Consider the following 27,815-nt stretch of genomic DNA (forward strand, 5'->3'; position numbering starts at 1 on the left):
AGCTATTCAGCCTGAGCCCAGTACAGAATTACAGCTGCTTGTTATGAACATTTGCAGTGGGGAAAAAAAAAGAAAGAGTACGTTATGGACCAATTTCATACTTGAAACCACAGGAACAAAGTTCCAAAAGGCCAGATACTTTTGTGTTAGTTAAAGGAGAGATCTAAGCAATACACTTAAGAACTTGTGTATTTAAAAATATAAAGGGACAGCAGAGTTGGTCATGTTTGTTGCATCCGCAAAAATATGTTTATTTGCATGTGCAAATACAGGATATTTATTATGACTGAAAACCGTATACTCACGATTTAAATAACAAGTTCACTTGCCATTTAAAACTGCAGCCTTAATAACTGCAACTGACAGTTTTACTCCCCAAACGTTAAAGAAGTCGAGGCTTCTTTCTGTTCTTTATGCAGCTGTTTTGCCCTGTTTTTCAAATCCTCTGCCTTCGCATCGTTCTTCTCAATGCCATCTCCCAGTTTGTACATTCGACTGGCATTGGCACAAGCCCATATGTGACCCAGCTCACACCCTTTCAGCGAGTACTTCAAAGCACGGTTCATGTCCTTCGGGACCCCAGGTGCTCCTTGGAGGTATATTACACTGAGGTTGAAACAGCTAGGAGCAAAATTGCCATCACAGGCTTTTGTGTAATAGTCTCTAGCGACAACAGGCTCAGGTTTATCATCGTTTACTCTCCCATCATGGGCCAACAGCCCAACGTTATGACATGCATTTACTGACTTCTTCCCACCTTTCTCACATGACTTCATAAAAGATTTGTAGGCAGCTTTCAAATCCAGGTCAAGTCCACCTGCCGGCCAAGAAACCAAAAGATTACTGTAAGGACGTGCTAAAACAAATGGAAGCTCTCTGCTTTGCAGAATGCTTCCCAGTGCTCTTTGGGAAAAACAGCAGCCCTCATTTTAGATGCTACAGTCAAAATTCAGGACTTCAGAGACAGTATCATTGTCTCAGTCACACAGGTTTTGCTAGTATCTTCAAGTTAGGAAACCCTTCTCCACTCTCCAGTAACCACAACTTAGGCAGACAAAAAACCCCACAAACAAACCCACAAAACATTCTTTCCGCTACTACATCTATGGATTTCTTAACAGCTTACACTAGGCAAAGTATTCTTTTGCCGGTATACCTATAGGTACACCAAGATTGCTACTAGTTTTGAACTAGAGTGGAAATATACTGCTTCCTAGTATTGTTATTTGACAGAAGACTCACTAGTTTAACTGCTTCTCATTACCATACTAGCAGATATATGTTGGGCAGACCTGGGGCCTACTTATGTGTCAGTAAGCAGTGTTACCAGGCTGTAAGTTTATTTCTTCCTTACTTTCTGTAGAAAAAGAACAGCCAGACAGGAAGAAATCTGTATTATAAGAACAGGGGACACAGCAGCATTCAGCACTGGATATACTTACCACTTATATAGGCATAATTATAAAGATAATACATGTGGTTAACCTAAAGTTGATTTTTCAGAAGGAAACAATTTCAGGTTTTCCACCCTTCCCCAGCTTTTATTACATGACTATAACAGGGGAAGGACAGGTAGATCCTCCTCCAAGGTCAAGAGGAAATGCCGGTGCTCGCCACCTTTGCAGAAAAATAAGCTGTGTTTCCCCACAGGCATAGCCACCCTCCCTGCCCCAAAACCCGCAAACGGAGAAGTTCAGGCTGCGGGCCGGGCCACCACAAACCAGCTGTGGGGCTCTGTGCTGCGGTGGCAGAACCCCGGACACCCACCACCGTGCTCACCACGGGCAGGAGGGGTTCAGAGGAAACCCAGGCCGTGGCGGCTGGACTGCCCACCCCGGCCCACCTTTGCCGATGGCCTGGTAGGCCCCCAGCTTGTAGCAGCTCTCGCTGTGCCCGTGTCCCTCGCAGTTGTCGCGCAGCACCCGCGCCGCCGCCACGAAGTCCTTCTTCACGGCGTCCAGGTAGTCGGCGAGGCGCTGGCAGCCTGCAAGGCACCAGAGAAGGGGCTGAGCCTCCCGCCGGGGAGCTGACCCCTCAGCTCCCAGGGGGTGGCGGTGGGGCCGCTTACCTTCCGGGTCCTTCTCCTTGAAGCACTGGTAGCTGTACTCGACGTGCAAGTTCTCCAAGTAACTCCTCACCTCCTCCTCGTCCTCGAAGTTGATGAACCCGGCCATGCCGGAGCTGACAGGGCCGCCGCGCAGCGCCGAGCGATCGATACGGCGCCTTCCGGGAGCGCCGAGCGATCGATGCGCCGCCGAGGCGGGGCCGCCATTTCCCCGGTTCCACCGCCGTTCCCCTTCCCTTGCCCCGGCTCCGCCACCCCTTCCCCCGGCTCCGGCACCGGCCGGGGAGCCGCCGCCGCCCCGCAGGGCTCTGGGACAGCGCGGCGGGGAGGGCCCAGCGTTCGCCTGCGCTGCCTCATCTCTCCCCCTCGGCACCGCCAGAGAGTGACAGTTCACAAGTTTAAAGCAATAACTCGTTGTTAGTATTTTTACTTTCCGAGTTTTGCGCCATTGGGTAGATATTTCTGAGGTTCAGGACAATCAAATCCAGAAGTTGAGGCATTACCGTATACATTAATACACTGCGTGGCCTAGAAGCCGGGGCTGCTTTACCAACTCCCCAACGCGCTGCCTGCGTGTTTTTGTCTGGGATTAACAGATAAAATATTTTTCAACTCAATTTGAGGACAGGGGAGTTGCTGCTGGTGGCTGATGACCAGCAACTGTCCCTTTCTGTGGTGCGATGAAAGATCCTGGAGGTGCTTTTTGAAGAGATGGAAGCCCCCATGCCAGCACGTCCCCGCAGGCGGTGCCAGGGTTGTTAGAAAAAGGGTAAAACAATTAACACCACACGACAAACCCTAATTCTCGAGTTATGGATGAATTTAAGCCTGACGTGATATTAGGACACTTGTACAAAATACGGCACACTATCCAATTCCAGCGGTTTTGAAGACAAACCGAATTTTCCCAGAGTACAGCAGCACATGAGAAATTTACTTGACAAATTACTTAGAGTTAAAACTAATGTCAAAGAACATTTGTGTTAAAATTAATTTCAAAGAACATTTGAGAATGCTTTGTCCCAAATTATCAGTAACGTAATGCTGGCTTGTCAAGCTTTTGGGATAAACAAAACCCAGTTAAATCCTGCGCATAGGCTCCCATAGGGAGAAACCAGCTTGCCTATTAACGGCTGGAGCTAATTGCGAGATCCACTGCCAGTTGGACTGATGGCAGCACGTGCTGGACGTGCTGTCAAAATGCCAGTTACAACTTCTGTTAAAGTATTTCGTTAAGACTTTTCAGACTTCTCAGTATTTGGGTGGGAGTTAACGCAAGTTGTCCAGATGAAGCTAAAATCCTGTTTTCAAAATGTACCGACCAAAAGCACTGACACATCTGTGAGAAGGCAAGTAAGAACATACATGTAATTTGGTGCCTGCTCACTGCTCTCTGAGAACTTTTGTGTCAAGTCCTCTGTTCTGGAGAAGGCTTTTGGAAGATGAACTGCTTTTGTACCAGCAACACTGTTTCTTCTGAAAATCCGGCTTAGAAAAATTTCACTTTGCACATGGTCTGTAGAAACTCATGGAGTTTGTTGGTTTAAATCCCTGCAGAGTCTGTTCTCGCTGGGATTTTGTCTTTGCAGTGTCTGATGCCCACGTTTGAGTCAGTGCCAGCTCAACCCTACGGCCCCTCCACACCAGAAGCAAAGTTTCCCTGGCTGCTGTGGCTCGGGAGTGCCACGGGGCAGGCCAAGAACCGGCACTGAAGGCAAGGGATCCATCTGAGAGCTCTCACCCTCTGAGCCCAGACAGGAGAAAGGAAGAGAGTTCCTATCACAAATCCAGATGGAATGAGAAGAAAGCGGCAAAGACAAGACATCTGATGACATTCAGGTTGGAGTGAGAGAGTGAAGTTGTTGATAAGTATGGAAGAAACAGCTTGGAAGCTCCCAAAGGCATTAGGAGGTGGAAGAAACGTGTAAAGGGCGAAGAATATCAGTACTAGCCCCTCACTAAGCTAATTTCTGTGTCCAAAATTATATACATTATTTCTTCTAAACAGATTAGTTTTTCAAGTGGTTAAATTCAGAACATGAGGACATTTGATTCTGTTCCTGTCAGATCCTGAGCACATCATTTATTTTCCCTATGTCAATATCTAACGAATTGGGGCTATAACTGACCTTTGTTACGAAGTCCCTAAACAGGCAAAACTGTTTGATAATATTTGTAGAATATTTTGTCATCTTGTAATGATGGAAACATAAATGATCTTAGCAACTGTTCCTTCCTTAACGTTTATTTATGTGTTTTGCTGGTTTGCAAACAGCTATTACTCAAAGCTGCTGTATGTAGAACAAGCAGTTCTTTAAAAGGTTTAACAGTTAAACTCTTTACAGTTTCATTTTACTTGGACAGGGTAATTGTATCACTCTTTACTTTGTATCCTGAAACAAAAAATAACCATATTGTGTTTAACAGCAATACATTACAGCACATATTTGTTGGGAGACAGGTTTTCATTGCTACTGCTGTATTATTTCATATAAAAGCTTATGGCAAAGCTCCTCTCCAACGTTGAAGCAGGTAGCAAAACCTATTGTACTGGAGATTATTATTCACGTTGCCAGAATAAACTCGTTTGGGCAGGAAATATTTGAAGTACAGAGGCTGATCTGTGAGCAACAAGCACAAAGCTGGCCTTGGAATTCCTGGTTTTGAGAGGTTACCCAAAGACCAGGAACTGCCGTAGGGCTTCTGCAGTCCTCGGCAGCCCCCGCTGGGACAGCCTCACGGCTGCTGGCTCCCAAATGGAAGCAAAGTAGGCGTCAGGGAAGGTCTCGCACACACTGCTGAGTAACAGACCCATTTCCCGACCCTTTACATCCTTAAACCTAGATGTTAAGGTTTCCACTCACCCGAGGAGCCGGCAGCCTGTGCCTGGCGCGGCGCCTTTTAGGGAGGCGGGCCCGGCGCTGCTTCCCGGCCGGCTGAGGCAGATTCACTTCCAGGTCGAGGGTTAAAAAACTGAGGGAAGGGAGAGAGAGAAAAAAAAAAAAGCCACAGGAGCCGAGCTGCGGGACCCGGCTGGCTGGGCGCTCGCCTCCGGCAGCCAGCGCCGCGATGGTGAGTGAGCGCCGCGGGGGCCGGGGAGGCGCTGAGGGGATGGGTGGGTGTGCGTGTGGGGGGGGTGGGTGCGTGGGTGCGGGCTGGCTGCCCCCCGCCGCAGGGTGCGGGAGCCCGGCGGAGGGGAGCTGAGGTGAACCGGAGCCCCGGGGGAAGGGGCCGTTATGGCGGCTGCCGCGCGCCCGGGCAGGTGAGGCCGTTGCGCGCGAGGCGGGCGCTGGGCGCGAGCCTCTCCCCCCTCAGGCAGCCGCTGAGGGGCAAAGCCGGGAGCGACCCGGCGGGGCGCCGGCGGGTCCGTCCCCTCACGTCCCCCCGAGGCGGGCCGGTAGCCCTCGCTCCCCTCGCTTTTTTGTAATCGCTACCCGTGATAGAAGAGAACGATAGAGACCCGGCTGAGGGGAGGTTCAAGCCTGGCGCGGTGCGAAGTGTGTGTGTTTGGGGAGGACAGCGACGGCCCTGCCCGGTGCGCCCCGGCGTCTCCACAGCGCCGTGAGGGTGATGGCCGGCCCGCCCTCCCTGCCGCTGACCGGCTTCTCTCACTGCAGCTTATGGGGCCGAGGACCATCTTCCCGCCGCAGAGGAGCGCGGGGCAGCCCGGCGGGTAGAGCTCCTCAGCGGCCGGCGTGAAGGGCAGGGGCAGGACAGGACAGGACGGCCGCCTCTGCCTCCCCCCCCCCCCACAGCCTGGGTGCAGTCCAAGCCTCAAACAGCACTTTTCCCACTGGAGCTTGTTTTGTCCAGGGGCTGTTTGGAGAGGAAAAAAAAAAAAAAAAGAAAAAAGCCGTGCCACCCCAAGCACGGGTTGTGTGGTATGCGCGGTACGTGGGCCTTGCTGATGCGTGCAATGTGGAGCGGCGTGCTCTTGGGGCACGGAGCTGGCCAAAACCGGCGGCGGAGAAACGGCCTTTCTCTCTTTAAAAGACAGGCCTCAGCGCAGAACATATGGGTGCTGTTTTGATTGCTCCTCTGAGAGATGAGTGTGCATATTTGCTTTTAAAGCACTAGCAGGAACTTCCTGGGTTATCTAGTCTCATCCCTTGTAGTTAAAAGCCTAATTTCATTTAATCCCCTAATCAAGTTTTTTATCTTTATTTTAAAAGTAGGAGCTTCTTGCGCCTGCTGTTCTATTCAGTGGACTAGGGTAGAACGTCATTGTTCAATGTTTTGGAGCTATGTAGTAACATCTAAATTTGTGGCAAAATTTCTGAATTCATGGCATTTCTGTGCACCTTTGCTGTGCTGGCGCTGCTTCATCTTAATAGCTTTTTTCCTTCTATAGTTTTTATTCACTGTACTGTATTTATAGGCGGCATTCGTATCTCTCACCTTTTGATCTGCTAGGCTAAGAAAAGCTGGTTTTGTTTCCTACTCCCAATGTGCTTTCTGCCCCAGGGCATTCTAGTAGCTGTTATGTTCAAGCTGAAATGGTGCAGGTATCTCTTAACATAAATAGCCCCATGAGATCTCAGAGTGTCTTGAAAGTGACATAATACTTCCTTATTTTTGCTTGATGCTTCTCCTGATACCTTCTTTGGCTGCCTCACATTGTTTTCTTGTGGTTAAGCAAACCATTCAAGTTCTTCTCTCCAGTCATTTCTAATTGATGAACTCATATCCAAAGTTCTTGATATTAATCTTGAACTACATGGCCTTACTATGTCGTTTTAATGTGGCACTATTTAATTTTAGACTTCTCGTGATCTCTGCCAGCTTTGTATCACTTTAATCAGTATGTTCCTACTTGTTGTGCCAGAATAGTTAATGTTAAATTTGAGGTTTGAGTATAATCTTTCCTTGAGTTTGGTTAATAAATTGCCCACATCTGTTTCAATCCATTTAATTTAAGTAGGATAATTGTAAAGTGGGTTTTTTTTTTTTTGTAATATGAACCATGAAACTTCTTATTTTTCACTGCCTTTCCTTTATTAGCACTCCGAAGAGTTTTGATGACCAGTACTTGAGTTGCTAATTCTCAATCATTTTAAGAATGTTAATTTTAAGAAAGTAAGTAAATTTTGGGGATTGTGGCCAAGTGGAAAACAATTATAAACATGGTATGTCCAACACCAAAGACCAAGGCTCTAAATTACCTCTTATTTTCCAGCTATCTTTTTGAGAGAAATAACTGCCATAATTCGATAAGTTGCTTATCCTGTACCCCAATTCCTTCATTGAGACTTCAGACAGAAAAAAGCAGATGGGCCTGGCATACAGGGACCTTACACATTCGGGTTTTATCATACTGGGTCTGCAATAGGGTATAAAAATTGGGGACTACATCACAGAAGTGTTTCTGTTTGGAAGACAAATATTAATTTCAGCTCTGTGTTTTATACTGGTTTATTTGAGGGGTGGGACATCCCAAAAACTACCTATGGAAAAAAAGATTTGATTTTTAAAAGTCTGAGACACAAAGCCAGAAGGAACTGAATCTTTCAGGCTGGAGCTGGTAGGATCACAATAACTGTAGTGAAAAAGGCCCACGCAGCAGTGGAATTTACTTTTTGTGCAAAGTTAGGTTGCAGTTACTGATGGAAAACATAAGATAACCTGTCTTTTTTTTTTTTTAGTCACTGTTGTATAAGCAAGTGGTTCTGTGGTGATGCTTCCCCAAAGGAAGAGGATTTTGTTTTGATACTCGCACTCAGCCAGTTAATCTAGGCATAGTGCTGGGCTTAAGATTCTCTAACTTATTCCAGGTACTTTAATGTGTTCCCTTGTATTGGGTCTGGCTGAGACGAGTTAATTTTCCTCATAGCAGCCCTCAAGAGTGCTGTGCTTTGTATTGGTAGCTAGAAAGGTGTTGGTAACATACCAGTGTTCTGGCTACTGCTGAGCAGTGCTGGTACACTGTCAAGGCTGTCTCTCCAATGTTGCCCCCTCACCAGCAGCAGGCTGGGAGGTAGGCAAGATCTCGGGAGGGGACATACCCAGGACAGCGGATCCAAACTGACCAAGGGGATATTCCATACCACATGACATCTGCTCAGCAGTAAAAGCTAAGAGAAAGGCAGAGGAGGCATTAATACCTCATTATTAAAGTGTTTGTCTTCTGGAGCAACCAGTGCGCATACTGTAGCCCTACTTCTTGGGAAGTAGCTGGACATTTCCTGCTGAGGGGAAGTGGAGGACAAATCTGTTGTTTTCCTTTGCTTCTGTGCATGGCCTTTGCTTTTGCTGTATTGAACTGCCTTTACCTTGACCCACGAGGTTTTTTCCATCTTATTTTCTCTCCCCCTTGCCCTTCTGAGGAGTGGAGTGATAGAGCGGCTTGGCGGGCACATGTTGTCCAGCCAAGGTCAACCCACTGGACCCCTTAAGCTCTTTTTTCTTTTTGACTACATTTTAAAAATGTAGGTTAAATATATTCAAGCGATATTTAAAGTCAATTCAAGGAGTTTTTAAAAGAAAATGTGGAGGATAGTTTTCTTTGTGAGAACCTTCCCAAATGCACCAGCGTGTGAGCTATAAGCAGAGCTGGGTAACATCGTGTCGAAGCAGGTATTACATTTCAGTCCAGTAGTGTATTGGATTACTGTTAGACACCAGTAGCCATGCAGTTTACTCCCCCCTCATCTTCTCGGACACTTTTTTTTTTGTTTGCCTTGGTTATATTAAGCACTTATAAAGTTATCTTTTTAAAAAGAGTTAATTGAAATAAGCCTTGAAAAGCCCATCTAAATAAATTATTCTACTTCTTTTACTATTCCATAAGCTAGTTGATTTTAGATGTGTCACATTACTCTTATTAATATGTGTTTTGGCTAATGAAGACACCCAGTCTTGCATCATGCAACACATAGTTCTGTGGTTTGGGGCATTTTTTTTTTAATATTTATTTTCTGGTCACTGAATGAATTTGATAGAACAAAAGAAGCCATGAGGTTACATGGAAGTATCAGACAGTTGAGATGGCTATGAAAGTCAAATATATGTCAAATAAACAAAAAAATCCTGTGCTGTGGTTGACACACATTTACAGCATCTTTTAGAGTATTGGAACCAGAAAGTGAAATGAGCTGAGAACAAATGCCAGGGTTGTTTTCAAGCTCACATTTAAAAATATAGCATAGAGAAAGGAGCCACTTAAATCTTAACCTTGTAAGAGCTTAAATACGACCAAAGACTTTTACTATGAGGACTTTAACTGGGCAATATTCTCCTTAAGTAAAGAGAAGTTGAGAAAGGGAGTGCTGCTGGCTCACGTAAAAGGTTTACAGGCTGCATTCAAGCTGTTCTATTTCAGTAGCAGACAGTCTAGGAAATTGTTTTTATGATGCTTGTCAAGGGACTTTATTAGATGTAGATAAAAATGTTTTGCCTATTTGCTCAGGTTACCTCAGGAGCCTTCCTTAGGTGTGTTTCTTCAGCCTTGCAGCAAATTGAAGAAACATTACAAATGTCTCCTATAACTGGTATAAGTGGAGTCAATAAAGACGATATGGTGGTGTTTGCAAATGTAATTGATCACTGCTTGTAGATTTTGTTCCTTTATTGCATGGAGATGTCCTGTATGGGTTTCTAAAGTGATTATTTTATACGAAAATTAAAACACTATCTCCAAATTGTAGACTGGCCAGTTAGAGGTACTGCTTGAAAAAATAGTTTTCTGAATCATATGCTAGCAGCCAGCCTGCAAAGCTAAAAATTCTCATTGGAGTTTTAGCTTTTCTAAAAGTTTTAGCTTTTCTTAGCTAAAGTGTTTTAGCTTTTCTGGAAGAAATTATGGTACAGTGCCAGAAGGAATGAAGAGAGCCAGTATTCTGTTTTCGTCATATTTAAGCATCAAGTTAGAAGCACAAGATCTATTGGGAGATGAGAATGTCTTTGCTTCAGTGGGAATAGTTTTCATATGCCTTTGAGTAAGGATTCTGATTTTTGTTTGAATCGGCAGCTCTTGTATAAGTCCCAGGCATGTGTATTAGTTCCAGGTTAAAAATAAAATTTTCTCCTTTCTTTCAAAAATAGACTACTTTTAAAAAATAAGTCATTTTTTCTCTTTAGAAGTATTTCAGTCATTGTGGCACATTATAAAGAAACAAAAGATGTTAACAGTTCCAAATTCTGTCATGCCTTTTCGTATCAGCTTAAGATTGGAGGCTGCCAAAATCGCTGTTTTCTGGTAATGTGAGCATGTCACATTACAAAATAACTCCTGCTTCTTCAACAATAAAATGTAGTAATCAAGCTTTAAAAAAAAGTAATAAATTAAGCACCTAGAGAAATCAAGTCAAAGGAGTTGAAAGTTGCGTGTCAAAAGCTGCAGAAAGAGCTTGTATTTGAATAATTCGGAGCCTCTGGTTCCCAAACCTGTACTTAAGTCTTCAAAAGCTATTAAACTGCAGTCTCTCATGGTTGTCAATACATGATTCATTAAAGATAAGCTCCGTTCCATCTTTGCCCTAATGTGTTATCTCCCAGTCTTCAAATAGAGGCACCTTATTTCAGAAGACTTATTTCTGTCATTTTCTTTATATTTCTTCTGCATAAGCTTTTATATATTTCTGTACTTCTGTGATGAGCATATCAGGCAAATGAAGCAACACAAGAGAAGCTAAATGAGCTAGGTAAGAAAGGTGAAATGATCCAGAACTTTCAGTATAAAAGGCAAGCCACAGTTTTTCCTACAGATGAGATCTGGCAACAGTTGATGCTGTTATTTTCAAAATTGTCTGGGGGAGTATGTACCAGTCACTCAGCCTTCTTTTGTGTAGTGCTGGGGATGATTCACAGTGCTGCAAGTCATTCTTTATGTTGATTAATCTGTGTGACTGAAAACAGTAGGCTATTATTAGATGTGGAATAAAAAAAAACCTCTGAGATTTTCGTATATCAATGTACAATCTCAAACTCTGAAGGAAAAGTTCAGGTTTATATTCTGCCTTATCCATTGAACCCAGGGTTCTACTGTAGATGATTTCCAGGTGCTTAGTGTAAAAAGGAGGAAATTGGTATCTGTAATCGGAAGGAATACTGTAACAGTTGTTACTTTATTGCTGCACAAAATTTGGAATTAAAGTAGTTCTTTTTGAGTTTCCTTTTTTGATCTGAAGCTCCAGCTGCCCTTTTCAGGGTCCAAAATTGCTCCTAACAATATATGAAGTTTATCTGCATTTCTAATGTAGGTTGGTAGTAGACTTCTGATGTGGGTTGACTTAAATGAAAGATTAAAAGAAATAGTTTAAATCAAGAAGCAAAACTTGATTTAAAAAATATTCTTTCAGTCTGCCTTGATTGATTAATTCCCAGTAGACTTCATAAATTCAAATGCCCTTATTGGCAATTACTTCTCTTCCTCTTTGAACGCAAGCAGGGCTCAAGCACAACAGACCAGACTGGATATGGTTCTGGGGGAGGAGGCTGCTCATCAGTTTGGCCAGTCATTGACTCCGTGACCTGACTTTGTGTGGCTCTAAGGGAGACATCTCCTTTTGTAATATTTGCCTGTTCCAATGAGAATCAGGCTAATACAAAAAAGAATGTTTTGCCTAAAACCAACATTATAGAGTAATGGAAGATTCACAGACAAAGAATGATTTGACTAAATCTCCTTTGTTTCATTGTGTTTTGTATATGACAGGAAGAAGCTTCTCCTTATTCTTTACTTGATATATGTTTGAATTTCCTGACTGCCAACCTAGAGAAGTTTTGCACAGAAAGGCAAGATGGAACACTATGCTTGCAGGAGCCAGGAATGTTTCCTCAAGAAGTGGCTGATCGATTGCTGCAGACGATGGCATTTCATGGTAAAAAAAACTATTTGTGGGTCATCAGTGAAAATATTTTACTAGAATGTGATACTGCAGTTCTGGTGTCTTTTCTTGTAGAATCTGCTGTTGCAGCTGTTAATACTGTGTTCCTTAATCTCTTAATAGAGAATTGTTGTTATTTTTGTTTTTCCACAGCTTCAGCTGAATGTTGCATTGCCATATAGATAGTTCTAAGTAGAAAGTCTTGGGTTTATGATTTTAATTTAATGTTCATTTCAGTGAACATTCTTTAATAAATCTTTTTCTTTTATTTAAGGGATTGAAAGATCTATTTCATTCTACTCCTTCTAGCAGCACTCAAATATTTTAGTATCTCTTGCAGATCAGTTAATTGAATTTTCTTTGCTGTGTGTCCTTGTGAGTGAACTAGGAAATAATCTTGTGATTTTAATTAAAATAGTTTCTCATCTCTTTTAGCACTTTTGTTGAAGTGGAATTATTTGCTCAAAAGTAGTCGGTTTCAAGAGTAGTATAAACATCTGAAAACCACATTGTAGTGTTCTTATATTTTACAGACTGGCCTATCATGTTCTCTGTCAGTACATCTGTGAGGAGAGGGCTGCCCTCTGGTTTGCTTCCTTTAAGGATGACAAAGGAACATGTTGTGTCAATAAAAGGTTCTTAGCATGAAAAGGGTGAATATATAGATTACTCGATAGAAGAGGCAGGAGACCCATTCCTGGAGATCCTGGAGACTTGTATTAAGAGATGAGACTAGAAAAATTACTGTAAACAGACCAAGTGCCGTATCCTATAGGTGCAGATTTGGTTGTGTCTTGTGCAAATACTGGTGTTATAGTTTTCTCAAGTTGTTCTAGTCAAATGTAACAGAAGGAACAGTCCTAAAAAAAGGCAAAGTCAAAAAAACTTTTTGTCTTCAACATACGTTACTTTCTGATAAGTAATTATTTTAGAGTAGTCCCAGGCTATCAGAATCAAGGAAACTGAATTACCAGAAACTTACTACCCACACTAGTATTGATGAAGGCAGTTCCAGGCACTGAAACATCACAAACGCTGTGTCAGAGTGCAGGATTTTAAAAACTGCATGCCAGATAAACAGAGTGTGGCTAAGGTAGGCCAGTGAGAGAGCCTAACTCAATCCTTAAATTAAAAGATGAGCAAAAATTAAGAAGTAATTTAGCAGTACTTTAACCAAATTATAGTTACTTATCGCATTTGATTTTTCTGCTGGGTGCCAATTGTTTCACTCTGTATTTTTGCCTTCTCTGCAAAAGAGGAATGCCCCAACTACCTGGTCAGAAATACCTAAACCATTTGCTCTTTAGAAAGGTCTACAAATCTTAATATTAATTTGACTTTGTCACAAAGGCAATTACTAGCTCATGACTTAAGTTCAAGCTGTAGTGGCAATGATGTTTTTATTCAAATATATTACACTTTCAGTTTCTTTTCTATGTGCAGGATGCTCGAAGATAGGAGATAAAAAAACAGGAGTGTTGAGATTTATAGCCCTCTAGAGTGAAACTGGAAGGACGTGTTCTTCCTACTCCTGTTGTGTGCATGCTTGTGCAACCATACCCTTCTCATACGGCTTTCTATGAAGCAGTAATCCTTCTGTTCACAAGATACAATAGGAAATCTTGGTGTTTTCAATGCATTTTGGATAATCCTGTGCCTGGAACTAAATGTATTGTTTCAGTTAGGGTGTTGCCAGTATGCTGCAAGAGAAGACTACTTGGGCAGTCTTCTTGCTACAGACCTAAAAGATAATAATCTCAAACAAGATTGTTGCATTTCCTTTTTTCATTGCTGTCCTTCTTGCCTTCCCACCCTTTCCTTGTCCTCCTCTTTGAATCACTTCTTAGGTTTCTTTCTCACATTCAGCTTGTTTCTGAGCAACACTCCTACCTTCTTCATGAGGGATATACAGAAGAACTTAATTAGCTTAGTTTAGTGTATTGATCCTAGTTACGAATTCAATCAAATGCTAAATTATTCAATTGAGTTAAAGCAAGATGAGAACTGGTCATTGATTGTTGATACTGTCTTGAGGCTAATGGAGTTGTGATCGGAGAAGAATAACTTTCAGAAATTTTGAAATGCTGTTTTTAGCACGTTTCCAACCAGTTCAGTGAGAAAATGCAGGCAGCAGTCTGAATGTTTTTGAATCATATCCACATTTTATTTATTGCATGCTCCATGTTCTGAACCAAACAGGTAATGTGCATACACTGCATCTTAATTTATCTGTCCTATTCTTAAACATGGAATTTTCTGAAAGTGAGATCGTAATCTTAAAAGTGGAATCTCAAATACAAAATTTTGGGATCAGTGGCATAATGATCCAAGACAAACTACTTGGCAATTATTTATCTTTGTTAACACTTTGTACCCTTTGGGTTCTTAAAATGCAAGTGAAGTTCTGTGATACTGGAGCCAAACACTAATGCTGTTTTCCAACAGGGCTTCTGAATGATGGAACTGTGGGCATCTTCCGAGGCAACCAGATGCGTTTGAAACGAGCTTGTATCCGGAAAGCGAAAATCTCCGCTGTGGCTTTCCGGAAAGCATTCTGCCATCACAAGCTGGTAGAACTGGATGCTACTGGGGTGAATGCAGATATAACAATCACAGACATTATAAGTGGACTTGGCAGCAATAAATGGATCCAACAAAATCTGCAATGCCTTGTGCTGAACTCACTAACTCTTTCTTTAGAAGACCCATATGAGAGGTGCTTCAGTCAGTTGTCCGGGCTTCGTGCATTGAGTATTACCAATGTTCTGTTCTACAACGAGGACTTGGCAGATGTTGCTTCGCTTCCTAGATTAGAAAGTCTGGATATATCGAACACCTCTGTCACTGACATAACAGCACTCCTCACCTGCAAAGACCGACTCAAGTCTTTGACGATGCACCACCTGAAATGCTTGAAAATGACCACAACTCAGATTCTGGATGTTATAAGAGAACTAAAATATCTGAATCACCTTGATATTTCAGATGACAAACAGTTCACATCAGACATTGCACTTCGTTTACTGGAACAGAAGGATATTTTGCCTAACCTTGTGTCTTTGGACATTTCTGGAAGAAAACATGTTACAGATAAAGCTGTAGAAGCGTTTATTCAGCAGCGGCCCACAATGCAGTTTGTAGGACTACTAGCTACTGATGCCGGCTACTCAGAATTCCTAACAGGAGAAGGAAACCTAAAGGTCAAGTGGGGGAATTAATTTTAGTGAAAAATTATGATGTGCAAGAAAAATAGAACGAATAGTTTGTAACAAATGTATGCGGGTGTTTCAGAGGCTGTAGGTTCATTTTTTTAACTGTTAATTGTAATTACTGACTTTATGTCAACTTCCTTCTTAATTCTGGCACAGAAACTGCTAAATTTATGTAATACTATTGTAAGAAGCATCTATTTTCTCTGCCTTTTCAGTGATCTTTAGATCCTGATTTAACATATCAGATCTAAAAGAGCTGAACTTTGTCTAGTCTGAAGTAATTTACTGGAATAATATTCTCTGGTTTCCAGCACAGTATCTAGCATAAGGCAGCAATATGTAAGAGGTGGAGGTACAATTTGCGTAATCTTTGAGCAATTCATGATTAACACAGCAGATACAATAAAACTTAGTAACTGAGCTGCTGTTGTACATACATCAGCACTTTTATTTCTTATTATAATATTTTTACCCACCTTGCAAGTTCTTGTAGTGATGAACATGTAAGAAGCAATTACTTAGGATGAAAAACTTCCTCTTCTTGAACAAATCCTAAATTACTTAGCCCCTTAGGATGAGGTGATGTTTGCTGCAGTGCATTTATTTATCTCTTAGTGCCAGGCAACAAGACATCATTCCACGTTCTGTAGAATATGTATGAACTAACCGGAGAATGAACCTGTCCTGTCCCTGCTGTGAAGGGGTCAGAATTAAAGAAGAAAAGATGTTTTAGGCATGTCAATTCCAATGGTGTATTATCTTTGACTCTGAGTTTTGTTTTCTACTGTGCCATGAGGATGATGGACACTGCAGAGGGAATGATGAAGTGTTTGCATAATGTGCCCATAGTTTAATCTGTCTCCTGCGCAAGTTGAGTTTTGCACTTCAGTTTTAAAATTCAGGATTGCTCTTGTTATAGGCAAGTGAGGTAATACAGCTACACAATTTTATGGTGTTTTTTTTTCCCCCCCCTGGACTTTTCACAGTTGTTAATGGTGGAGTCTCTTGAGTACTTAGTTGTCACAACTAATAGTGATGTGTATGAATGTTAGATTGCATTCTTGGAGAAATCAAGTTCCTGTTGGGCATGATGGATGTATGGCATCAGGAAATTATACCTCATGCTTGGTATAAAATAATTCAATATAATCCTTGCTATCTAGAATACATGCTTTATACAAGTGCCTGTGCTAGGAGAAGGTAGGAAGGAAGAAGGTTCTAGTAATGTGAAAATCATGATGGACTTCTAGCAGTGTAGTTAGTAAAAAGCAGTTTGTGTTTCTTTTTTTTTTTTTTGAAGACATAGTTGTCAAGAAGAAATTGTAGACAGCAATTGGGATTTTTTTGGCTCACCTCCCACCCAGCCACCTCCTTTTTTTTTTTTTTTTTAGTGACTTGAAATTCATTATTGTCTATACTGAAATATTCAGCTGCATAGTCTAGGTACTGCTAAAGAATAAAAAGGACACAGAACTCATGGAGGCAGTAGAGGTAAAATATTACCGTCTTTACGACAGTCCTGTGAAATTTGATTATAGAAAGTCTTGAAAGATTAAACACTAGGCAGACATTGTAGTTGAGAACATGAAGTCAAGTGGAAATTCTCCATATAGTGTATAATTGGCTGCAAAACATGTCAGTGAATATGATTGCCCTGTTCTAATCAGAAGAGAATATAAAACAAAATCCAAGATGGTATCAATTCTCTCTAGGCTGTAACACATTCCTGATCTGGAAAGTTTCAAATAATTTGGTTCTATACAGTACAGGATGCCCAGAATGTGACACTTCAATCTATGAACATTTGCTTTCCCTTATGTGACACGTTAAGTAGAACAAGTTCTGCATGCTTTTCTAAGAATTTAAAAAAAATTATTGCAGTGATGATTCATTAAATAGGACTGAGGAACAAGCCATCTACAGTTATACAATTTACAGTTTTAAAGTAGGTAGGTAAAATATATTTAAATGGAAAACATAGCAGACTGGGAAGAAGAAAAATTTGCAGAAGAAGAAAAAGTTGCTGATTTTAATAGTCTGAACTTGAGCTCGTATTAGTCAACAGCTCATAGCTTCTAATGCAGTCTTCACCTAGCTCATTGTTTAGTTTTCACATGTATTTAAAGTCTGGTTTTAAGAATTACTACTTTTGCAAAGAACATGAGTTAGTTCTTTAATATGGTGCTGGAGGGCTATTGCCTTCCTATAGCTTATAAGAAATGTGATGTAGACAAGGAATGGAAATCTTTTTTTATTGCCAGAGCTAGAACCCAGAGCCAAAAAATAACAGCCAAAATGCATCTTCATCAGTTTATCAGCTACATTTGACAGAGCCATTCCCTTACAAATAGTGCTTTTAGGCATTTGTTGCATCATAAGCAGCTTTTGTTCATTGTGAAATGCTGCTTTTACTTAATGGTTTCATACAGTTCTGCTTAAAGACATGACTGAAGCCTAATTTTGGCTTATAATTTGGATTATTCTTTATGAAGAATGTTTGAAGATTGTGTAGTTCTTAATTGTGTAGTTAATACGGTCACATAAAGTAATCATTTGCTTACTGAAGGATTTGGCTAAAAATACCATCACCTTTGGAACTCAGCTTTGCACTTTTTAGGAACAAAATTTTTAAAGTAAAATGATGACATCTTGAATCAAAGATTATTTCTCTGTTCATAGGTGTCAGGAGAAGCAAATGAAACTCAGATTTCTGAAGCACTGAAGCGTTACAGTGAGCGGGCCTTCTTTGTGAGAGAAGCACTCTTTCATTTATTTAGCCTGACACATGTAATGGAAAAAACAAAGCCTGAAATCTTAAAGGTAAAATAATATAGTTTTGATGATTGTCCTGCATTGTTCCTTAAACTGAGCTCATTCCCAAAACCCTGGTATAAATTATTTTGTAAGATTTTACATTTTTTAGTTGTGATTTTTAAGATTTAAATTTTAATGTTGGAGAAAAGTTAACTGTTTAAACAATAGCCATGTAGAAGATGTCCTGTAGCATTTGATGTTAGGAAAAATTGACCTGGACTAATGTATAGTATCTAAATCTAGTAGCATCTAAGTGAATTTTTTCATGTAATTTTGAGTATGTAATCAGCTGCTGAATTCTGTCATTAGAACATATCTGTATTGCGTCAAATCAAATGTCTGTCTAGTCTTATTCCTAGGTACAACAGTGCCTTCTGCTGATGCTTACAAAATAGTAGTAATCAGGAAAGCATTTGGTGATAATTCTCTCCACTGTCACCTTCCAGTACAATAGGAAGTGAACAAATATCGTTTGTGTTCTATATTGGGCTCTAACTTGGAAAATCCTAGAAACGTTCTTAGAAATCCATTCTAGGCATTGGCTTTCCATGTCTAGAACACCAGGAATGGTTTGATTTTAACTGTGATCATAAAAAGAGGCATCAGTAGGACAGATGATTTTTGGTTTTCCTATCTTCTTTGAAGTTGAACAAAGGACCTTGATTTTGTCAGCTTCAGTATCAAAAAGACCTTAGCAATCAATAATCAACAAGAAAAATATTTTCTTAGGTGAGATCACAATCAACATACATAGCCAAAAACGTAATTCAGGAAGAAGGTGTGAAAAATACATCCTGACCTAGCAGTTTAGGATGTGAACTGAAATGGCTAGTCGCTACACAACAAGCCACGACATCATTACCATTACACTGCAGAAACTGTCCTACCTCGTTGATCTCTGAAAGGGTTTGGTCATTTTTATCCCAGTGTGTAGAGCAAACCTTAGATCTTTCTAGGAATCTCTTATATTCCACGTAGCATCTCCTTTGAGAGGCTGCCGCAACCGGTGCAAAAGGACTCGGAAAAATAGAAGTTGTCAGCTTTGAATCACTGAGCAGAAGGAAGTGTTCTTCCTGAGAATTAAGATCACACCAGATGGATTTTGCACTTAAGTAAAAGGGAGGCAGAAATTGGGTGCTGTGAGTCATTGTTGTGGCCTCAAGCAACAGTGGATTGCTCTTGGGGTGTGTGCACAAACATCTAACTAATTAACGTGAGTAAAACCCTTTGCATTTCAGCTGGTGGTTATTGGAATGAGAAATCACCCCTTGAACTTGCCTGTGCAGCTAGCAGCGAGTGCGTGTGTCTTTAACCTAACCAAGCAAGATTTAGCAGCGGGCATGCCAGTGCGGCTTCTGGCTGATGTCACTCACTTGCTCCTGAAGGCTATGGAACACTTTCCAAATCATCAACAGGTAAAAGACAAAATTTATTTATTATTTGTAGGATTCCCTGTCTTGCGGATCTTATGAAAAGTTTTTCCACGTCTCGTAACATGGAGATATGTTTAATGATTCATAGCAAGAAAGTATTCTGAAATATGCATATATCTGAAGTAATTCTTTTTCATTTCTCGTAGTTGCAAAAGAATTGCCTTCTTTCACTATGCAGTGACAGAATCCTTCAGGATGTTCCATTTAACAGGCAAGTTTCGGATGTCAGTTAAAATGAGTTGTAGCATTGCAGAATATTTTTCTTTGTTCCTTCAGAAGGTTTGGTTCTGGTCTGTTTTGCTCAGTTTCAATCATTCCAGTGTGCTGAATTTGTCTGGCCTATATTATTTTGGGCCTGTAATTCACAATTCAATATAGGTCTGGAAAAAATCCTTTGGTATACAGGTATTTTTTACTTTACCTGGATGGATCTATCACTAATTGCATGTAACAGAAGTCAGGGTTTCTCTGGGGAACTGTGGGATCGTTTTTTGCAGAGATATTTTTTCTACTTAAATGTTTTGCCCAAATGCTTTGAAGTGTGTTGGTCTGATGTTTCAGAAGATCGTGCCAAATTTTTCTTCCTTCTTCGGAAACAATGCCTGTGCACTTTGATATATAATTAGAATTAAGAGACCCTAAGCAAACAACTTGAAGCTTACTGAGGCACGTGCAATACTGTAGTTTCACAAATTATTTCTACCTTTTTTTTGGTATCAGGCATACTTCTTCCATGCATTTCTATCTGATGTGTTGTCTGTGTATATCTTTATTTTATTAAGACTTATGAGACTTCTAAAAATTAAATTTATTTTTAACTTCCAGGTTTGAAGCAGCCAAACTTGTTATGCAATGGCTGTGTAATCATGAAGATCAAAACATGCAAAGGATGGCTGTAGCCATAATTTCCATTCTTGCTGCAAAGGTATGCAGTTTAAGCTTGGAGATGGTAAGATAATATTTCTAACGTCTAAAAAATTGTTGATATGGTTTTGTTTGTTTACAGCTTTCAACAGAGCAAACAGCTCAACTTGGTGCAGAGCTCTTCATTGTCAGGGTAAGTCACTTTCCTGATGGACAAAAATACCCTCTTCTCTAGCTACTCATGCTAACAGGATTCCTAAAGACATAAAATAAACTTAAGTAGATAAAATTCTAAAAATACATTAACCTGTATTCATTTGAAAGTTCTTTAGAAGAAAAAAGCCTAGAGAATTTGTTAGAGAGAACCCATTGCCAGTCTCTGATTTTATATTAGCATACATGAAAAGAAGGCAAAGTCAAAAACCTGACACAATTAATACAGAGTAAAACAGCAAGACATCTCTTTATTTGAAATCCATTGTATAAGATGAAAGATGCTCAAAAAGATAATATTTGAAGTAAGTGGTTAGTGCTACCAGTTCACCTGGGGTCCAGATTTCTGTGGATGGCTTTGTGCCATCTGTAATAATACTACACATGTAATTATGGTGAAAACAAAGGAATTCCTCTAGCAGGCAACGATCTTCAAAGGGGAGGCAAAAAGTTTAATAGCCATTTTATTTTTTATAGTTTGACCCTCAACATGTAGATCTTTACCCTGCATGTAAATGATAGCTATGCATTACCCCACTCAGTGTGGAAAGAAGCAGAGGATATAATACATTTTTTGATATGCAATCCTAACTGGGATTTTTGGATTGTGTGGTTTTTTTTTCCAGCAACTTCTACAAATTGTTAAACAGAAAACAAATCAGAATCTTGTAGATACTACCCTCAAGTTCACATTGAGTGCACTTTGGAACCTCACTGATGAATCTCCAACAACATGTCGACATTTCATTGAAAATCAAGGGCTAGAGCTTTTCATGAGAGTTTTAGAGGTGAGGAGTACAGTTTTGGTGGTGGATTATCAACATAGGTTTATAATTAACATTGTTTCAATAATAAGCATAAGTGGTTACCTACAGTTTGTTTCTTTTTTCCACAGTCTTTTCCGTCTGAATCATCCATCCAACAGAAAGTTCTTGGACTTCTGGTGAGATGAACAAAAAAAAAAAAAGCCTGAAATATATACTTTAGGAAATTGGTTATTTTGTTGTGGGTTTTTGTTTTCTTTTTTGTTTTTTTTGTTTTCTTTTTCCGACACCGTGTTAGTGTGAAAACATGCCTAATATTTTTATGTTCTTTAATCTTTATAGTGTGCATTATTCACAGTTGACGTTGTTTTGGACTGTTTTATCAATTCCCCAAAAGCACTAGTTACACTGAAATTGATAGTTACAGTAAACTTAAAAAGAGCTTTTAAGAAAGGGCAGTGAGTGAGGCTTCAGATAAGTCCAAATGCAAAAAGTTGGTTGAAAATCAACAGAATTCAAAATTGTGCACTGCTGAAGTTTACTGAAATTGAGTATGTTAGAGAATGTTAAAACTAGACTTTAATTTAATGTAATCTGCATGCTAATGGCCTAAAAATACTTAAGAAAAAACCTCTTTGTTTTGAGGCAAATTTCTGCATTAGACTGGAAAAGTTTTCAAAAGCAGAAGTAGTATTTTGACATCTGGTGGTCAACTGGGTGTATGAAGATCTCATCCTAGTGTTTATGTGTTTACTTACAAAATGTAGTTCAAGTTTAAATGTTTATCTCCCTCATGTTGTATTCTTTCTGTTGATATTTTCTCTTTTCCTTCCCCCCTTTCCAGAATAACATAGCTGAAGTTAAAGAACTCCATTCTGAATTAATGTGGAAGGACTTTATAGACCACATCAGTAAATTATTGCACAGTGTGGAGGTGGAAGTCAGCTACTTTGCAGCAGGGATTATTGCTCATTTGATATCTCGAGGAGAACAGGCCTGGACATTAAGTCGCAGCCAGAGGACGTCTCTCCTTGAACAGCTGGTACAGAAGCGATGGTGAATTTTATCATACTCTTTTATCTTTTTTTCGATGTTTGTATTTAACAATGAGTGTTCTTGGTTCTGTGTTTTGCAGCATTCTGCCATTTTGAATTGGCCAACCCCAGAATGCGAGATGGTGGCTTACAGGTAACCATTTTCTTGATTTAGAGTTCAGAAAAATAAACCGAACTAGATTTAAAACTTGTTGCCACAGCAGAGTGAGCTGGTAGCCAGACACAGTGTTGTCCAGTGGAAAAACATCTATTGATTTAAAATGTACAGTGTGTTAATTTTCCCTTTACGACCAAAGAAGGTTAGGGACTCCCATAAAAGAAAAAAGTAATGTTGTCCTGCCTGTTTTCCTATTAAAGATACTCAGCTGCATGTCTAAAAGACATAAAGATTAACCAATAAGGTTATATTGGCTGGCACTAGGTTAGCACTGTCTGTCCTAGATAAAGCAGCTAGAGGCCAAAAAGTACAATTGGATAAATACTGTCCATCTAGTCCTTATAATTTCAACTGTTTACTCCTGTTTTTAAGCAGTAAGGCATCCAAATGCTATGATAAAAGCATACCACATAACCCCCGCTATATATGATTTTTGCTAGTAATTTTTTTAAACATTAAAAGGCTCGCCTGCTGCATCTAAAACTCTGGTTTCTCAAATGTCTGTCATAGTTAAACCTGTGGCTGAATGAGTAGACAACCCGTGACCTCTGAAGTAATAATATCTAGTAACAAAGTGAGTTGCTGTTCATCTTTTTTTTTATAGGTCTTTCAATCCATTTTTTCCCCTACTTGGCTGTTTCATGACACCTGGTGTCCAGTTATGGGCAGTGTGGGCCATGCAGCACGTCTGCAGCAAAAATCGTATGTATTAAGATAAAATTACCTTTAAAGTTTGTACTTCTTAGCATATTATTAACTAGCATGAAGTGGGAAAAATACAAATTCCTAGGGTATTCACTCCTAATCCTCTGGAGAAACTACATTTAGGCTTTGACTAAGTGCGGCAGGGAAAGGCAACGATATAAAGAATTTTTATTCCTTTTATGTACTGTAATTTTACTGTTAAATGCACAGTATTCCAAAATGTGGTCATGTGTTAAGATTAACTACATTTTTTTGCTTGCACAGGTGTTTTTATTCAGAAATGTAAATATTGATAATGGGCAACAAATTTCTTTTACACTAAGAACAATGATTGTAGCAGGTAGCTATCTCTTATTGTCAGAACAGGAGTTTTAGGTAATCCTCATCTCTAATCGCCTTTTTGCAATAACGTTCTGTGACATGAAGGTCAGTTTCTTAATCTGTCTTTGCCATCTGCAAAATGAGAACACCAACATCTTGTTTGTAAAATGATTTGAGAGCATGTGATGAAATGCACAAGTGTTGGGAAAGGAAATAAATCCTCTGAGCATACCTAAATGTAAGACTGGGCAAACCTTCTTGCCTTTTAATGCTTGCTTTTTTTTTTTTTGACATAAATTTGTATGACGTGAATCTGTGTATTGTCATTAACTTCTACCGGATATAAAGCAGCTTTGCTCTAAAGTATTAAAAGTATTTTCTGTGCCAGTTTTTTAATCTTCTTGACAGCAGTACATACTTGTTTGTCCCTGTCCCATAAATCACTGTTTCTACAGTGAAAAGACTTCTATTCAGGACCAAACAATAACATGGCATAATATATAATTGCACATAAAGTACTGTTTTCATGCTCGTTATAGGGCTTGTAACTGTGATGAGACGCTGTTCCCAGAGTACACTGTCAGAACAGTCTTACTTCAACACGGGAAAGTCCTCACGCTTGCTTTACTGGTCAGCATCTGGATAACAGTTTTTGATTAAGACCCTGTAATTCTGTGTTAATGACATTAAAACAAGCTCTCTCCCCCTCTTTGTGCCTTAGACCTGTTAACTTTGTATGGTTCTATTTGTTCTATTTATTTTTAGTGTTTATGTTGTGCTGCCCTAACCTCTGGGCTTTCCACATGCCACAGAGGTTTGTATTGACAGTGAGTAACTGCTCTGTAGAACAGAGAGGCTGGAAATACTTGGATGGCTCACTCCTGATCTGAGATCAAGACAATATTCATGAAGTTTAGTTCTGGTGGTAGTTGGTGCCAGAAGCTTCTGGACAAAGTTGCAGAGAAACCAAATGTTTGGTAGCAAATGTAATAACCTAGTCTGAGGGGAAAATGTGTTTAATTCTGAAATATGGAGATTTATTTTGGGGGGAAAAGCTTAAGCTTTTGGTGCTTGGCATTGAGAAGGCTTTTTGTCCTGGAGAGAAGATGCGTTTTGTTTTGACCACCTCTTTCAGATGAGGGTGAAAAGTAGTCTGGAATTAATGGGGTTGATTTTTCTTGTTTATTTTTTTTCTCCTTTTGCTGTTTCTCTATATCATATGCACCTCAACAAGTTAATTTCATTAAAATATTAGTAGCAGTGCAGTAAATGTGATCCCTGGTGAAATGTTCAGTGTCAGTGTTTAGACAACTCTGGTGTTGCTTCACTGCAATGAATGGTGAAATTGGGCACATCTGAGGTAATGCTCTCAGGATTGTATTACAGTCCTCCTGACCTTTTCGTAACAACTTCTGAAGCTTCCATGACACACTAAACGTGGCTCTTTTTTTAGACGGTCCCTGCATGTAATAACACTGGAGCTGATGTAGGTGTGCTTTCAGCTCTTTAAAAGTTGATAATGAAAGTGGGGACAAAAAGTATATTTTTATCCCTGAAAAGGCATTCGTAGCAACTTACAACTATTTAAAGGCCGCCATCAATTGTATTTGGCAAACTGTTTTCGAAGAAACTGGTTGTTCTTCAATCTACAAGCCTGTACAAATGATGTGATTTTTATCTGATAGCATTTTTTGGTAATTCTTGTGTACTGAGGTTTTCAGTAAAGGTGATATTTTTACCTGTGTACTCATAGATACTATAGTACTTTTGGCTCCCGTTTCTTAAAATTTATATATGTGCACTTAAAATGCCTGTAGGTGGGGGGAGAGAGAATACTGTGCATATTACAAGGCACTTTCCAGTCAGCTATGACAAACATGGAAACAGACCTGATTATAATTGGAATCCTGTCCAAACAACTCTGTTGTTCTGTTGCCACTTGCTAAAGTACAAATGCACTTGTGTAGACACTTTAGGGAGTGTCCCAAGTGCTGCCTGGTCTAGGAGATGAAAGTGAGTTTGAATCGGTGTTTACAGTATCTGCTACATTTACCCTAGATACATTTTTGATGTTGTTGTTTAATTCCCTTTTTTTTTTTATCTTACTACAGCTGCCAGGTACTGCAGCATGTTAATTGAAGAAGGTGGTTTACAGCACTTATATAACATCAAGGAAAACGTCCAAACTGATCCACACGTCCAAAGGATTGCTATTGCCATCCTGGATAGTTTGGAAAAACATATTGTGCGTCATGGGAGACCCCCTCCATGTAGAAAACCGCAACAAAGTAAACCAAACTGAAAGCTTCAGGTATAGGAATGTAAAATATTGTCTCTGTAATAATCCTTTCTGATGTGTGTGTAGTTGGAGTAACTTGTAATATAGTGGTCACCATTAAAGTGATATGCCGATAATTGTGGTACCCAGAACCGTGTACGGTAACCTTTGGTGAATGTCGACTTTAATGGCAACCGCATATGCAACTTGTAAAGGGTCACTGCTTGAGCTGGTCATACCTGTAGGATTATTGCTGGCTACAGAGAGATGGGACTTGTACAGATCAATATGCACATCTGAAGGGGAAAAAAAAAAAAAAAAAGACTTCTAGGAATATCTTGTTTGTGACTCCCGGGACAGGAAATTATTTCATACCTATGATTGCTGTTCATGACACTGTTTACCAGTTTGGTGTTTGAATAGAACTATGTGTGGTTGTGAGATTCAACACTTATACAGATTAAAACAAAAGTACATGCATGCAGGTTACAATGAGACTTGTAACTAAGGCGACCAAAATGTCCATTGTCTCATGACCCTTCTAAACACAGATGGGGTCTTCAACTTTCTTTTCCTTTTGCCTGCAAGCTGTGTTCTTTTGTTTTCCTTAGTGCTCCAACAACAGCTTTTTGCAGTTCAGCTCTCCTGAGTCCTCCCTACGCTTGGTAAGGTGGGGATCAGCATTATGTCAGGGAAAGGGGAAACCTGCTAAAGTAGAGCAATAGAAACAGGATTAAAAGGAGACGTTATTAAAAGGATGAACTAAGCTTGAGATTTTAAACTTGATAACAAGAAGGGGTTTTTGTTGTTGTTTGACTACTTTTGGTTGTGTGTGATATCTTTCTCTTGTTTTTAGAATACTGATAGAGAAAGGAGAAGGCTCTTTGGAGCAAAATACTGACTTGTCTTCATCATGAAGGGGATTGTATGTCTCAATAGGAGGCCCAGGATATTTGGTCACCTTATTTATAAGAGACTAATGATTGCTCTCTTGTTTTCTGTAAATATTCTGTCAGTATTGTGCAGTGAGTTATATTTCCAAATCATCACAGTGCAAAATAGTCACCCAATGTTCTATGTAAGCCCTGTGTCAATTGCATTGTTTGGTGGAGTGTGAAAATTTTACATGAAGATGCTAACTGTAACAACTTTCTTTCTTGGTTACCTTTGGGTTTCAAATGATGTGTTGAATGAAACGTATTGCACAGCATACAGATGCCTGATAAAATACAACTTATGGAAGCAAACTGCATGTCCACTCAAATTCTGTTTAATTTCAGGTATTGTTTTTGTTTATCTGGTTAGTCTCCCCATTTCCATGGCAACTGATTGATATTCAGAGACTCTTCTGTACATATATTGGTAATTCACTTTAAAAAGAAGTCTTATGTTTGGTAGGTTACTAGCAGGGATGGCTGCTTCATGATTACTACATTTTACTATTTTTAACTCCTTCCCTCTCCCAACTCCCATCCTTCAAATAAAAACATCACCTCTAATCTTCAATAATCTAGTTATTGTGTATTTCAGCAACTTCAAAAGGTACTGATAACATAATTTAATCAATGTTGTGTAATTGGGTTTTGTACAAAAGATATAATGAGATATATTTATCATTTTCATGTGTGTATCTGGCTATATACGTTTTTCTTGATTTGGAAAAAAATTAAATTTTTTGCAGCTTTGAATTATGAAGGTGGTTGGAAAAAATGGCCTGCAAGCCTTTACCCCCCACCTTCTGAGATGTCTGCTATGGGACTTCTGCTATGAAACTTGTGGTACATGAAATGGAACAGAAAACTTGTCACAATTGGTATTAACAGAAAGAATACAAATCAATTGCTACAACATTTTAAAATAAAGATGACAACTCTCCTTACAGTACTGGTTTTTCCTAATAACAGGAGCACTGGCTGAAGCATCTTAACTAAAACTGGGGGGGGGGGGGGGGAATAATAAATTCTACTACTCTGTGCAGCACAAAATGAATGTGATACTGGTGTCAGTCCAGATGGTGAAGATGTCACTTCATGAAGTTCTGCAGCCAGCAAGCGGATTGTAATAATTTTCCGTACCCTTCTTGTTTTGTTCTCAATGCTTCAGGCAAACA

The 27,815-nt window shown here is 39.9% G+C and overlaps 2 protein-coding genes across 3 annotated transcripts; one reads left to right on the forward strand and one right to left on the reverse strand.

The window, feature by feature from the left end:
- Positions 1–222: 222 nt before the first annotated feature.
- COA7 (cytochrome c oxidase assembly factor 7) lies at positions 223–2,199 on the reverse strand. 2 transcript variants are annotated; one of them, XM_074152354.1, is made up of 3 exons: positions 2,069–2,199; positions 1,844–1,984; positions 223–817 (listed from the first exon to the last, which is right to left on the reverse strand). In XM_074152354.1, the coding sequence occupies exons 1-3, from the start codon at positions 2,172–2,174 to the stop codon at positions 369–371; spliced, it is 696 nt and encodes a 231-aa protein (XP_074008455.1). In that variant the 5' UTR covers positions 2,175–2,199; the 3' UTR covers positions 223–368. The 2 variants fall into 2 exon arrangements, with proteins under 2 accessions (XP_074008455.1, XP_074008456.1); XM_074152355.1 differs by lacking the exon at positions 1,844–1,984 and having other exon boundaries at positions 369–817; positions 2,069–2,174.
- Positions 2,200–5,005: 2,806 nt separating this feature from the next.
- Positions 5,006–27,588, forward strand: LOC141467201 (protein zyg-11 homolog B). Its single transcript, XM_074151614.1, has 14 exons — positions 5,006–5,137; positions 11,718–11,883; positions 14,335–15,089; positions 17,781–17,921; positions 19,154–19,330; positions 19,495–19,559; positions 20,174–20,273; positions 20,355–20,405; positions 21,052–21,213; positions 21,321–21,368; positions 22,034–22,231; positions 22,325–22,377; positions 23,006–23,103; positions 25,539–27,588. Exons 1-14 carry the CDS (start codon positions 5,135–5,137, stop codon positions 25,727–25,729), a joined length of 2,208 nt encoding a protein of 735 aa, XP_074007715.1. The 5' UTR covers positions 5,006–5,134; the 3' UTR covers positions 25,730–27,588.
- Positions 27,589–27,815: the final 227 nt, after the last annotated feature.

The sequence above is a fragment of the Numenius arquata genome, chromosome 8 (genome assembly GCF_964106895.1).
Source record: "Numenius arquata chromosome 8, bNumArq3.hap1.1, whole genome shotgun sequence".
Taxonomy (NCBI): Eukaryota; Metazoa; Chordata; class Aves; order Charadriiformes; family Scolopacidae; genus Numenius; species Numenius arquata.